At 47.1% G+C, this 14864-nt stretch overlaps 2 protein-coding genes across 2 annotated transcripts in view; both read left to right on the top strand.

Moving 5' to 3' along the window:
- The first annotated feature begins 2894 nt into the window (after nt 1-2894).
- Nucleotides 2895-8203, top strand: LOC116223259 (fibrillin-1-like). The gene is made up of 4 exons (XM_031579303.2): nt 2895-5284; nt 5614-5736; nt 5934-7875; nt 8197-8203. Exons 1-4 carry the CDS (start codon nt 3256-3258, stop codon nt 8201-8203), a joined length of 4101 nt encoding a protein of 1366 aa, XP_031435163.2. The 5' UTR covers nt 2895-3255.
- Nucleotides 8166-14864, top strand: part of LOC105900027 (mucin-4-like) — a 15483-nt gene continuing 8784 nt past the window's right edge. Inside the window, exons 1-6 of the mRNA XM_031579050.1 lie at nt 8166-8330; nt 8648-8815; nt 9261-9440; nt 13194-13794; nt 14163-14351; nt 14581-14795. Coding sequence (XP_031434910.1) covers nt 8289-8330; nt 8648-8815; nt 9261-9440; nt 13194-13794; nt 14163-14351; nt 14581-14795 — 1395 coding nt within the window. The 5' untranslated portion in view covers nt 8166-8288. The remainder of the gene's footprint in view (nt 8331-8647; nt 8816-9260; nt 9441-13193; nt 13795-14162; nt 14352-14580; nt 14796-14864) is intronic.

The following is a 14864-nucleotide window of genomic DNA, read 5'->3' as shown; positions in this document are numbered from 1 at the left end:
GCACTCACTGCTACCATCTCACCATCTCACCTGCACTCACTGCTACCATCTCCCCATCTCACCATCTCACCATCACTCACTGCTACCTTCTCACCATCTCACCTGCACTCAGACTGGGTCTTCCTCTGGCTCTCACAGACAGTACACAGCATAGTTCAGTGGAGTCAGAACCCTGGGTTTCGAAACGCAGACTGACTTCTTTGAAGGTAATATGCTTTCTACTTAATGCCTTGTCCCAGGGCCAAAAAGATGAATCCTCAAGAAATCATTCAAAAGCCCAAACAAGACGGAGGACACAAAAGTAATCTGTAGTGTTGTCTGTAGTCATGAAGGGAACAAGTACCATGTGTCCTCTGGCATTTCTTTGAGACAGACTTCCCAAAAAAAACACCCTATCCTTGTTTTGTCTCTTCATATTAGGAGCACACCTATAAGAACTCTCAACAATGAGATGAGAGTCATACCTTGCTTTGTGCTCTCTTCCTTTCTTCAGTTTAAAAAGGACAAACTATTCCCTTTGGGAGTGCTTCTGTGACAGGGGATAGTGATCCACGGAGCGTCAGGAGAGAAAGAGTGGGCGTTGGTGCTTTCTAACTGTTTAAGATGTCAGGGTGATCATGTCTCAGAAGAGGTGTGTGTGGGTTGTGTGCGCGTGTGTGTGTGTGTGTGAGTGAGAGAGAGAAAGAGAGAGAGAGAGAGAGAGCAGTGTGGAGAAGCTGATACAGACAGGGGTGTCAGAGAGTCAGAAACAGGAGCCAGGGGACGACGAGAGACAAGAAGAGAGTGGAGAAAAGCCTTTTCCTCCTTCCCCAATGACTGCCTCCTGAACACCACACCACTGGACCAGCATGTGGTAAGTGAGGGGACTCAATAACATGGGATTCTCCATGATTTGGGATTGTCTTTGTGTCCGTGATGGCAGAGGGTCCGACCCTCATCTGGTGTGGATCCGTGGGGTCCTGTAGTCAGATCCACTATCTGGTGGATTTTGAGATTAGTTTTCAAAGGCTGATGTGAACTTCAATGGACTTTGATGACTTTCAAGACATGGAGGGGTCCCATGGACCGTGCTGCTCTGATCAGTCTGCTTAAGTTATTGGCTACTGTTGATAGCTTCCTTCATATATTGTTTAGTAATGGTATCTGAATTAGTAATGTCCAACAACTCATCACAGTTATTTACTTAACTTTTTGTTAAGTTTTGCAGTCAGCATACAAATTATGACACCACTCTGAATGAAATGTGGACTTAATTTAACTTCTTTTTAATTGAAATAACTCTCCTTATATTCAGCAACATATGAGTGTGATCAGTGTTAGTTGTGAATCCCCTTGACCTGTTTATAGTTCTGTGTAAATGACGGGCAGATGCTGATTAAAGGTACGGTTCACCTTTGCATTACATTCTTTTTCTTATTTCCTTGCAACAACAAAGTACAAAGTAAATAGTTATCATCGGAGAGAGAGAAAAAAAGAGAGGGATTGAGGAAAGGAGGTTGAGAGACAGAAAGAGAGAGATTATGTTGAAGAATTAAAATGACTCCAAATGGTTTTTTGTTGTCTGGCTCCTTCACCCAAGGGGCACCACTTCACACCACTTCATCTCCTGCACACCACACCCAGATGTCTATTGGCAGTGTACAGTAGGCAAGTCTGCCTTCAGGCTGGAAGGGGATGTTATCATATTTCAGGGATTATGGATATTATTTGTCCTTTTCATAACTAAGGATATTCTGAATACATGTTTTGTACCACTTTAGAATCATTATAGTCTGTAGGCATAGTATATTAAGAAGGAATAAGTACATTATAATACTGTATCAGGATGTAGTGTTGGTAAATACTAGCCGAAACCCATGTAGCATCTGGTTCTGGCTCTTACATGGTCCAGATAGTTCTGATATGGTCCAGATAGTTCTGATATGGTCCATATTTAAATGGTGTCAAGGAACTTTTGACACTCCTGTTCAACCAGCAGATTCCAGTTTCAAGGTGGTTCCCACCAGTCAATGTTTCTGCACTCATGTCATGGTGTCCTCTCTAAAAGCAGAGTACCGGATCCACTCGGTGCTATAGGCTAAGGGAACAAAGCAAGTGAGACCTTTCTGCCATTGCAGTGAATAGAATTGGGTTAGAGAGGTAACCAAGTCCTGTAATTAATACTTTTACAATAACTGCAGTCAGGAATCCACCTACAAACTCTTCCAGAGGCTAACATTTCTGTTTTGCCTACATGGGTAATGTCACACAAATTGCCTCACAAAATCCACACACAAAGGGATGTCTTTCTTTGTGACATATTTATGAAACTAGAGCTCAACCCGATGTCCTATTAACACAGAGGTAACTGAGAAACTTTATGAGATTTAGAACCTTTAATGTCTTAAAGCTCCTAAGGTTTTTCTCAAAGCCAGCGTAAACGGTTTGACATTGACATTGACATTGTCAAAAAGTAAAATGTATGAGATTTCAAGTGCATGTGTACGGTTGTCTGAATGAATTTGTGTTTAAAATATATTTTAATTTCTTTATAAAGTTTTCTCATAAAGGTATAGCCTCATAATGAAAAACCCTTACTTTCTCTTGGTACCTGTAAACAGGAAAAATTTTCTATGTTGGTCTTTGGACACGGATAACACCTGCACTCTATTTACTCAGAATGCTATCTGTCTGTTTCTGTTTCTGCTTGCAGGGCTTCACTGCTCTGTCTGGTGTATGCATTTACATTCCTACATTCCACCCGTGCAGGTAGGAGACATCTCATTTCTTGCGTGTGTCTGTGCATGTTTGTGTTTGTGTCTGAGTGTGTGCGTGCGTGCATGTGTGTGAGAGATAGAGAGGGAAAACCACCGTATGACTGTGTGATCCACAAGGAAGTGACAAGCTGTGTGTTATTATATTTAGTTTGACTGCTTCATCATGTGATAGTCAGCACACTATCTGTATCTAGTATCTGAGAAGTCCTCTACTCACATAATGGCCCACAAAGCCTAACTATTAACTAAATGATACCTAACCCTGACCCTAATTCTAACTTTAACCCCAAGTCCCGACTTACTTCCCTCAACACAATTATTGTTGACTGGTTTTGTTGGCCAGTTAACATGACATTGGAGTGTACATACAGAACTCTCTTATTGTGTTTTTTTTTTATTGTACCTTATTTTTGTGTGTGTTTTTCCCTCTCCATCTCTAGCGGCTGACCTGAGTGAGTGCGCTGCTGTGGGGAGCGTATGCCATACTCATGCGGAGTGCATGAAGACCCGCGACAACACCTTTGTCTGTGTGTGCCGCATCGGCTATAACGGCGACGGCCTGCAGTGCGTGGACATAGACGAGTGTGTCACGGGCCTGCACGGCTGCCACCCCAAGGCCCTGTGCAACAACAATCTGGGCAGTTACAACTGCGTGTGCCTCCAGGGCTACTCGGGTGACGGCACCACCTGCGCAGACATCAACGAGTGCCAGACAAACAACGGAGGTTGCCACGTCAATGCCGCCTGCATAAACACCGACGGAGGTCGGAGGTGCACTTGCGAGGAAGGCTTCAAAGGTAATGGATTTACCTGCGTGGATGACAACGAATGCAGCCAGCGAGGGATCTGCCACTGGAACGCCACCTGCACCAACAACCCTGGTTCTTATGTGTGCACTTGTAATTCTGGCTACAAGGGCAATGGGAACTACCTGTGCCTGGACGTGGACGAGTGCTCTGAGACGCCAGGGGTTTGCTCTTCGTCCCTTGGCTACAAAGGCTGTAAAAACCTGCCTGGGACCTACCGCTGCACCTGCAACACTGGCTATCAGAGCAACGGGCGGACCTGTGCAGATCTTGACGAATGTGCGAGCAACATCTGTAGCTTATACTCCACCTGCGTCAACAACCCGGGGTCGTACCTTTGTACGTGTAACGAGGGGTTCGTGGGTAACGGCATCACCTGCGTGGACATCAACGAGTGCAGTCAGGAGAACGCTTGCGACCTGAACGCGGAGTGCATCAACGTGCTGGGCAGCTACGAGTGCTCCTGTCTCACGGGCTTCCTCGGGGACGGGGCAGAGTGCGTGGACATCAACGAGTGTGTCGTAAACAATATCTGCCCCGCCACTGCTGCCTGTGTGAACACCGCAGGCTCCTTCTATTGCGACTGTGGCCGGGGCTACACTTTCAACGGCACCCAGTGCGAGGACCTGGACGAATGCGCCGGGGGAGACTGCAGCCCGTTTGCCACCTGCCAAAACTTCCCAGGATCCTTCACCTGTGAGTGCCGTATTGGCTACAAGGGAGATGGAATGACGTGTGTAGATATAGATGAGTGCTCCTTATCTCAGCAATGCCACCCAGACGCCCAGTGCATCAACTTACCGGGAACCTTCAACTGCAGTTGCAACCCGGGGTACTCCGGGGACGGCGTGAGCGAGTGCGCAGACCTTAACGAGTGTTTGGTTGATATCGGGGGATGTGGAGATAGAGCCACCTGTGTGAACAGCAGAGGCTCCTTCTCCTGTGTCTGCCCCTCTGGGTTTACCCTGGTCAACCGCACCGCCTGCTGGGACGTGGACGAGTGCCAGGCCCCGGCAATACCCTGTGGCGTCAACGAAGAATGCCTCAACACAGAGGGATCCTTCCAGTGTCCGTGCCAAGTCGGCTTTGCTCGTGGCGCACAGGGCACCGAGTGTTCAGACGTCGATGAGTGCCAGGTGGGCAACCCTTGCCATGAGGATGCTACCTGCCTAAACTCGTTTGGCTCGGTGTCGTGCAGCTGCAAGAGAGGGTTCACGGGGAACGGCACCAGCTGCGTGGACGAGAACGAATGCGACGCGGTTGACACCTGCGACACCAGGGCTTCGTGCATGAACACCCGCGGCTCTTTCTCTTGCCGCTGCCAGGAGGGCTTCGCGGGGGACGGCTTCTCGTGCGAGGACATCGACGAGTGTGCGCTCTCCAACAGCACCTGCCCCGTCGTGTCAGTGTGCGTGAACTCGCCCGGAGCGTCCGTCTGCTCGTGTCTGAACGGCACGGTGGCGCGCGGCGAGGTCTGCATGCAGCCGAGTTCAGAGTGCGAGCCCCAGTGCCACCCGTACGGCCTGTGCCACCCCTCGCCCGCGGGGTTCCAGTGCGTCTGTGACGTGGGCTTCGTGGGCGACGGCAGCTTCTGCTCAGATATCGATGAGTGCCAGAGGGACAACGTGTGTCCCAACAATGAAACCAAATGCCTGAATAAGCCGGGATCTTTTGACTGTGTGTGCAGAGCTGGCTTCACACAGAACAGGACTGATTGTGTTGGTGAGTTCATATTAGATGTTAATCTTCTAACTCATTTTCAAAAGTGAAATGTTTCATTCATAATTCTTCACTGTATACATTTGAATATATTAGATTTGTACTAACCTACACAAATATATAAATAAATAAATACATAAATGTTCCTTACATAACATGTTAAATCTATGTTAGTTTTTTATTTATTACTATTTTGTCTATTTATCAGTTTAAGAGGAAATATAGGTAGATGGATATACTAATACATTATATTTATTTATGTATATAAATGGCTATTAACTCTCTATGTAGTTAATCTATCTTTCCCTCTCTTATTACTCCGCTTCTCTCAGATATTGATGAGTGCAACTCAGGAGCACATCAGTGCAGTGAGTTTGCCCAGTGCCTGAACACCGTTGGGAGTCACCTGTGCTCCTGTCTACTTGGCTTTGAGGGAGACGGACACAACTGTACAGGTAGGCCCTCAACTCACTGGTTTTAGTCGTCAGTGTCTCATATCTGAATGGGAACTCGCCACAGTGTGTGCATGTGTGTGTGTGTGTGTGTGTGTCTGTGTGTCTGTCTGTCTGTCTGTTTCTCTATGGATCTCTTTTAGAAGCTTACTCTGGGGAGCCTGTTTCCTTGACACTCTCCCCTTTTGGATGACTTGTAGACATTGATGAGTGCCCGTCTCAAAATGGAGGATGCCACCCCAATGCCACCTGCGCGAACACGCCAGGGTCCTTCCAGTGCACCTGCCCGCTTGGCATGACCGGGGACGGCTTCACGTGCCAGGATGTGGACGAATGTGCCAACAATACCACCCTCCCGCACAACTGCAGCCATCTTGCCCAGTGCCAAAACACCAAGGGGTCTTACAGCTGCCTGTGCCAAGGCGGATACACGGGCGACGGGCATACCTGTGAGGATATAGACGAGTGTCTGCTGCCCTTTGCCTGCCAGGCAAACATGACCTGTCTCAACACACCTGGCGCGTACACCTGTGCTTGCCTGCTGGGGTTGGTCTACGACTCAGGCACCTGTGTGAGCGAGGAGGATTGCCGGAACGCCAGTGCGGTGTGCCACGAACACGCTGAGTGTGCGAGCGTGTTGAGCTCCAACTACTGCAGGTGCGCGGAGGGCTTCAGAGGGACCGGGACGGAGTGCTGGGATGTGGACGAGTGCGATTCTGCAGATACGGAGGAGCGTCCGTGCCCAGAGTTCTCCTTCTGCTTCAACTCGCTGGGGTCGTTTCACTGCCATTGCTGGGAGGGTTACAACGTCAACGGAACGCACTGCATGGACGTGGACGAATGCGAGACGGGGAATGTCACCTGTCCCAACAACAGTGCCTGTGTGAACGTCGGAGGGGGCTACCAGTGTCTGTGTAGCGACGGTTTCCACGGCAATGGCTCGCTGTGCATGGATGTTGACGAGTGCTCATCCGGCTTGGCACGGTGCCCAAACGTCTCCGAGTGCCACAACGTGCCCGGGTCGTTTTTCTGCGACTGCTGGGAGGGTTACGCGGGAAACGCCACCGGCTGTGCGGACGTGGATGAATGCCTTAGTAACGCCACGTGCCAGGAGCACAGCACCTGTGCCAACGCGATGGGCGGGTTTAGCTGCACATGCGACCCAGGGTTCACCCTAAACGGGACGGAGTGTGAGGACGTAGACGAGTGCGTCCTCTCCAACCAGCCATGCACCAACGGCACCTGCATCAACAGCCTAGGCTCATTCCACTGCGAGTGCAATGAGGGGTTTTGGAGTAATGACACCGAGTGTTTGGATGTCGATGAGTGCTTAGAGTCTCGTGAGAATGCCTCTTTATGCCAGCCCAATGCCACATGCGTCAACCTACCAGGCTCCTATGAGTGTCCCTGTAATGGGGGTTTCCTTCTCAACGGAACTGACTGTGTGGATACGGACGAGTGCACCCACACGGATGAGAGCCCCTGTACTGAACACGCCGACTGCATCAACACTATTGGGTCGTTCCTGTGCCCCTGTGTGCTCGGTTACGAGCCCAGAGGGCCCAACTGCACAGACATCGACGAGTGCCTGGCTAACGACACGTGCCGCCCTGACCAGGTGTGCTTTAACGAGCCCGGAACCTTCCACTGCCTGTGCCCGCAGGGCTACCACGAAGAAGATGGCGCCTGCAATGACACGGACCAGTGCCTGGATAGCGGGGCGTGCCACGCGTCGGCGCGTTGCTGGGACTGGCCGGGGCGGTTTTCGTGCCGTTGTCTGCCGGGCTACGTGGGCAACGGCACCTGGTGTCAGGACGTGGATGAGTGCTCCTCCCGCATCACCACATGCCACCGTCAAGCCCGCTGCCAGAACACGCCGGGGTCGTACCTGTGTTTATGCCCGCCGGGGTTCCTCTCTGTGGGGTCTCTGTGTGTAGACCTTGACGAGTGCCAGCGCAACAGGGGAGGATGCCACCCTCAGGCGAGGTGCCAGAACTCTGTGGGCAGTTTCCAGTGTGTGTGTGGTCGAGGTTGGGTCGCCACAGAGTGGCGTGGACGTGGACACAGAGGCTGTGCTGATGTAGATGAGTGCCTCAGTCTGGCAGCCTGTCACGGGCATACCGTCTGTGCCAACTCCCCTGGGTCTTTCACCTGCAACTGCCATTCTAATGATACTGTCTGTCAACAGCTGGCACGGAAGGGTGGGGGACACAATCACCATAACTGCCCTATCTCTCTCTCTCTCTCTCTCTGTTGTCTGTATCTCTGTATGAATGTGTTGTGTGGTTTAAATGTACTATGTGTGGTTTAGAGATTTTATATATATATATATATATATATATATATATGTATGTATATTGTTTAGATATTTTGTACCTAGTATTTTACCTTGATGCATTTATCTGTGTGTGTGTCTGTACCTTTCTCCATATGTGTGATGAAGATGTGCCTTTCTTTCTGCAGAGAGTGATTTGTATCCCTTTGGAGAGGAGGTGGGAGATGCAGGTGTCTCCATCACTGCAGCTGATGGCAACTCTCCCTACGTCAGTCCGCCGATGGGTTTCCCCTTCATGGGCAAGCTGTATGACCGCCTCTATGTGAGTATCTAGCAGTGATCCCTGGCTGGTAAAGACACTGTGTGTCTTTGTTAGTTTGATCACTGACACTGTCAAAATGAAGTATGTGTACGTCAGACATTATTGAATTACATAGATTACAATGGCAGTGTTTTGGAACAGTCTAAAAAAGGAACAAAAGCCTAATGTAGACCCTCTAGTTTATGTAGCTCTAAAAAGGTTCTCTTTATCACCTGTATGTAAGAAAAATGCAAAATAATGTTAATTAATGAGCATATTTTTGGTTTATTTTTTTCAGTTTACAGTTTTATGTGTTATATATTATATATTTTTTACAGTTTTCAGACAATGGCCTCATCCAGCTGCAGTCAGCCACGGAGAACGAGCAGCTTCTGTTCCCTGCCCCCTACCCCCAGGGTTTCCGTGGGAACGAGGGTGTGGCCATGTTGGCAGTATTCTGGGATGACGCTGACCTTACACTGGGAGAGGGAAAGCTCCTGTATCAGGTAACCATACAGGCAGAGGTGCTGTTCGGAGACAAGTTGTCTGGGAACTGGATGAGTCGAGGATTGAGTCATGTTGAGTTGCCCTTGAGCAAGACGTGTTATCTGAGTTGATACCAACAAGTGTGTGTGAATCATTAGAAAGAGCTTTGAGGAGATTTGGGAGTAGAGAGGGTGTTTTTCTCAGAAACAATCCCATCAGGAATACCTCTAAAAAGAAATAAACATCACTCCAGTACAATCCCCAGTGTTCATAGGGACATTTGGACAATTGCTCATAATTGTATAGGTGCAGGAGGGTAGTATGAAAAGATTTAACTATTGGGCAGTGTAAAGTTTACAAACTTCAGCTGTCCTTTGTTTTTCCAAAACCTTCAAACAACCTATCGTCATTCTATTTTCTTTTTTTCTTTGTTTCTTTTTTCCTTTCTGTTCTCTCCTCTCTCAGGAGTATCATAAGATGAACCCCTCAGAAATATACTCACAGATAGTGTTCAACCGCACGTCGGAGGATGTAAGTCAGTTTGAGTCTCAGCGAGGGAAGGCTCCCTACACGCCTGGCTGGATCCTCAAAATCACATGGGACCATGTGCTTCCAGTTTCCTACCAGAAGATCAACCTGTCTGAGGTCAGATCACAACCCTTTCCCATACAGTATCAGAGTCTGGGACAGATCCTACCCAGATTCAAATGGTGGAGCAAGGTGCTTACAACACCAAGGTCATGGGTTCGTTACCCAATCAGCTGGTTGATGTAATTGGTTGTTGGCCTTGCAGGTTTAATGATTGGTTGGGGTGGGGTTAGTGGCTTTTTGGTTGTGGACAGGTTAAGTTAGTGGGTTTGGCTAGCTGTTGGATAGTTATTTGACTGGATGGCGGGGAGTTTTGTAGGTGAAATATTTAACTTGACTGTTGTTGACTTGCTCATAGATAGAAATAGTGTTTTGTTGGTCGGTATATGAATGTGTTAGTAGTGGGCTGTTAGTTTGCTAAAAGACAGTTAGTTAAAAGTTAGTTAAACGACATCTTCCTTATAGCAGAGACGATGGACCTCAAAGCAAAGTAACAAGAGAAGGAAAGATCAGAAAAGCAAGAGCAGCTAACCTAAGAAACTCTTGTACTATTTATAGGGCTAAGCCTAAACATCACGTCATTATGGCGTGATCTGTCCACCAGACAGAATAACACACAAGCATGAAACAAATAATTTCCCCAAAACGAAAGCAGAAAAACAGTTATTGTATCAACTTAATACATCAGAAAATAGGCATATTTGTTATGCCACCAATTGTATACGTGTATGTTCATATATTACAAATGATTACATTGATAAAGAGTTATGTCCACAACAATATTTTATGATTTGGTTTCTTGGGGGGGCAGATTGGCAGCCATCTTTGTCATCTCTGAAGAACATATAATACAATCACTTGGAAAATGATAATAGAAACGTATTCAGCCCCTCTAATAGTCCATGGGCCAGACCACATATTGGTACCATCTGAGGGGGCAAAACTTTACCTTTACTAAGTTGTTTGTAGGACTGATATAAGTCTACTAATATATGATAACCCTTGCACAAAAGCAGCTTTTCATATCTTTGGGCTATATTACCGTTTTCACTGATCAGCGCTTTAGCAAAATTTCCCCAAATCGCACAATGTGCTAATAGTGAGGCAGATAACCTGAACAATTGTGCATTTTGTGATAAAAGCGTGAAATTTGGTACACATATAGCCAAAGACAGTCTGAAAAAATCTGGCCATCTAATGTAGAGAAATTGCAGTGCCATGGAAAAGGTCCTTAGCTGTGGTCGAACTCGGAATATGGTCAATGAACACCTGACTGTGCAACTGTGGAGGGCATACCACTTTTGATGATGCTTGCAGACGTTGTTCCCCATCTGAGTTGACAGTAGAAGTCAGTTCCTTTTTTTATGTGTGGGCATGCAGCATCAGCCCTACATATAAAGGACCTGGTATCTCCTGTGTAGTACTGTGTCTGACAAATCCTGTGCCTGGTCCCCGTTTGTGCTTGACACGGTTGAATTTAATAATCTGAGCAATTGCCAGTGCTCAGATGGGGAACAACATCTGCAAGCATCATCAAAAGTGGTATGCCTTTTTTAAGGGAAGGTTACTTCTGTACTGCTTAACTATGAGTGAGCTTGCCAAAGCCACATACTCCTTGAAAATGGAGCTGCAACATACCAGGGCCATGAAAGCTGGAAGTGGTTTCTCTGATGCCCTGCTTGGCATGCATGCCTTCATTGGTTGTGACACCGTCAGTGCCTTTGCAGGCTGTGGGAAGATAGGTGCCTTGAAGCTACAGAGAAGTCTGACAAGGCCTACCAAGAGACCTTCAGTGAGCTTGGACGTTCTTGGGATGTGTCTGATGAGCTTTTTGAGAAGCTGCAATAGATCACATGCCATATGTATGTGCATTCTACCCGCACAACAGAGATGTGAACACCCTTCGTCACCAACTCTTCTGTGCTAGACGTGGCGAAGCAGAGTCCAGTCAACTCCCACCGTGTGAGGATTGCCTCTTCATGCATGCCATGTGTACTAACAATCAGGCTGCAATATTGAGGCGGTCTCTGAAGACCCAACCCTCCGTGCCGGATCCCAAGGAGAGTGGGTGGACCACAGACGATTATGGGAAGCTGGCGATTGAGTGGATGAGTGGCTCACCAGCACCCGATGCAGTGTTGCAGTTGCTCACCTGCAAGTGCACGAGGTCATGCAAACTGTCAGAGTGCACATGTCTCACCAATGGCCTGAAGTGCACAGATACAGTATGTTCAAACTGCATTGAGGAAGAACCCACTGTCGAGTTAACGGACTCAGATGATGGTGACGGTGACTGACTCCTAGGCTGAGGGTGTGGGCCTAATATTTCCCGATATGTACAGTTGTAATTCTAATTTCTCTAACAGACAATGTTAAATAACACTACTATTCAAGCCATCAGTATTATTGTTGCTTAGAACATGCCAATTGATGTTAAGTGAGCATGGTGTACAAGTGTAGCATCATCCAGACATATGCACTTTCAGACCACTAATTAAACAGTTGTACATGTTATGTGTGTTTTGAAGTACTGGTAATAAGAAAAATAAAACAAAACTATTTTACTTGCCACAATATTGTTTGCCTGTATTATGTGTATAATCATAATTATTGTGATTATATACAAACTGAGGGACTACTATTTAGTTAAATGTAACCTATTATTGTATTTGAAGAAAGAAACACTAAATGTTATTATTTGAAACTGCAAATTTCGCAAAAGTAGACTATATCTCCTTATAAAATTGATAATGTGAACTGTTCCAGTACATAGGAGGCCATTTAAATAATGTATTGGTGGTTTTATTTCAATGGAGACGAGATAATAGTATAATGGTACAGTTATACATGATGATCGGAGAATTCATCTTTCAGCAGTTGCCTGATGGGGGTCTCTCTGTTCAAAAGGTGAAAACCACTAATAAGCTGCCAATCTGAAAGGTTTATCACATCAAAACATAATCTAGGGATGTATACCAATTAAAAAATAGCAACTAGAATTTGCCCACCCAGATGGTATCGATATGTGAAATTTCAGGTTTGGGCCCATGGACTATAAATTCGATTTGCATGGTGTCATTTTGAAATAGATCTGATAAAAAAACTTTATTTTCTCTCATAACACCATCATGACCTTTTATCTAATGCCAGTGTGCCACACACATATTACAGAATCAAAACTAACAGTTCATCAGCACCATCAGTAGCCACCAGTGTCTAGTGACTGCTCCTACAGCCGGTGAATACATTATCTTTATCTTCTTTATCCTTTATCATTGTAACACAACCTGGTGAACTATGCCTTTCCTCTCATGATGAGGAAGAAAGATGAGGATAGTGGTAAGAAAGATGAGGATAGTGGTACGAAAGATGAGGATAGTGGTTAGGGTATGGTGGTGTTTGTCTTGGTCTTTGCCCTACTTCAGCTTGTATTGTTTAGTATTTGCTATAGTATTAGGCATATCGTGTTGTGTGCAAATAAGATGACTTTATGTCACAAAAAGCCTGACAAAAATGTCCAATGCATTATATGTGTATTATATTTATTTATGAGGTTACTGAACACTTTATCTGTGTAAGAGAACAGTAGTTTCCCCACACATGTTTAAGTTTTGAATGACTGTTAAAATATCTGAATGACCTAAGCAACTTACAAAGGAAAAGAAAAGCCAAAAAACTCTTAACCGAACAAAAACTTCTTGACCAAACAAACACATCTATTTTACAGTGAGTTCTCAACTGCACTGACTAAAGCAAATGCAAGCATGTTTTGATGTTTTTCATATGGTTTGTGAATGTCTGTGTGCACAGACCAACACGTTCCAGTGCATTCTCACTACTGACGGTGAGCGTTCCTTCGGCCTGCTTCGCTTCGGGGACATGCTGTGGGGTCCCGGCCAGCGGATCCACCACAACGCCCTGATTGGCTACACGGACGGAGCCGACCATTTCCACAACGAGACCACTCTCCCTCCCGACAACCTGTTCGGACGCGGTGGGCGGTACCGGCCCCAGGACATGCTGGGGAACACGGGTCACTTGGGCCAGCTGGTGTACGACCTGACCAAGCCCAGCGGAACCAGGGAAGACCCGCACAGGAAGTGCCAGATGTGGGCGCTGAGGGAACCAGACCCAGTGGAGTGGGCGCTGGGTGTGGAGCCGTGCCCGTGTACCCGCACCCAGGCCATGGAGGCCCTGGCGTTTGGGCCGGAGACTCTGCCCCCCAAGCAGGAGGCGCTGGTCAGGGAGATGAGGGGGCTGCGCTGGGGAGGTGCTGGGGGTCAAGTGTTTCAGTCCATCCTGTCCAACCGGCATGGAGCGGGGAAGAGCTGTGTGTATGACCCACAGGGCCCCCTACTGGCGGGATATAGTGAGCGCTACTTCAACATGGACAAGTCCCAGCAGCACATAGGTAACACCCCAACCTCTATTAAAGGTCCATATGTAACTTTGATATTAATAAAACTGTTAAGATTCATATATTTGTACCAATTGTAATTAATAGTCATTTAGCAATCCCTGCTCCTGCATTTAGCGTACAGTTACTAGGTGCTCATAGTTATTGAGCTAATTAATGTTATCTAAAGTCTTACCACAAACTGTAACGATATCAATACAAACACACTTGGGGAAAAAGCATGCAGTTTTTTTAACAAGCAGTTTTGACTTATACTTCCCCCTAGTGGAAAACTGTAGCGTAGCACCCTTTTGACTTCCACTTGGTTAGGTTTAATCTGTATAGCTAGTATATTTACAGATGACCTTTGACCTTTCTGGCAGATAAGGACCTGCTGCCCTTCCAGTGGTGCTGTATGCTCTCTTCCCTGTGCCACCTCTACGTGAGCAAGCGCCCCCTTGACCGTTGTCAAGGTTACGGATGGATGGGCTCCACTGATGACAACACCAGCAACAACAACAACAACAACAACAACACCAGCATACTGGCCAATAAGGCGATGCCTGGCATAGGTGAGAAGATGGCAAATGTAGTGACTTTGTGAATATACAGCCTATTTACTGTATACTGTATGTGTAGTTATAGACAATGAGTCTTGCAGCCCATCCTCAAACTTCCTGCTTATTGTTCAGGCAGAATTCATCCATGAGTATGTGTTTGTGTGTGTGAGAGAGAGTGTGTATGTGAGAGAGAGTGTGTATGTGAGTGACCTGTAATATGCCCTAACTCTCCCCTGTACAGGCATGGTCTACGGCAGCCTCCACTTCATCACGTTCGATGGGTCTGAATACACCTTTAAGGCGCTGGGGGTGTTTGTGATCGTGCGCCTGTCCTCCACCTCCGGCTCCAACATCTTCACCCTGCAGGGGGCGACGGACGTGCTGCACACCCACGGAAAGGCCAGACGGGTGCCCACACTGGCACGCCTCGCCGCCTTCCACCAGGGCATAGGGAAGGTGAGACGTGAGTGTGTGTGTGTGTGTGTGTGTGTGTGTGTGGGTGTGTGTGTGTGTGTGTGTGTGTGT

This window comes from Clupea harengus, chromosome 13 (assembly GCF_900700415.2).
Source record: "Clupea harengus chromosome 13, Ch_v2.0.2, whole genome shotgun sequence".
Lineage (NCBI taxonomy): Eukaryota > Metazoa > Chordata > Actinopteri > Clupeiformes > Clupeidae > Clupea > Clupea harengus.
Note: the sequence above shows the minus strand (reverse complement) of the source record. Positions and strands in the feature narration are given on the sequence as shown.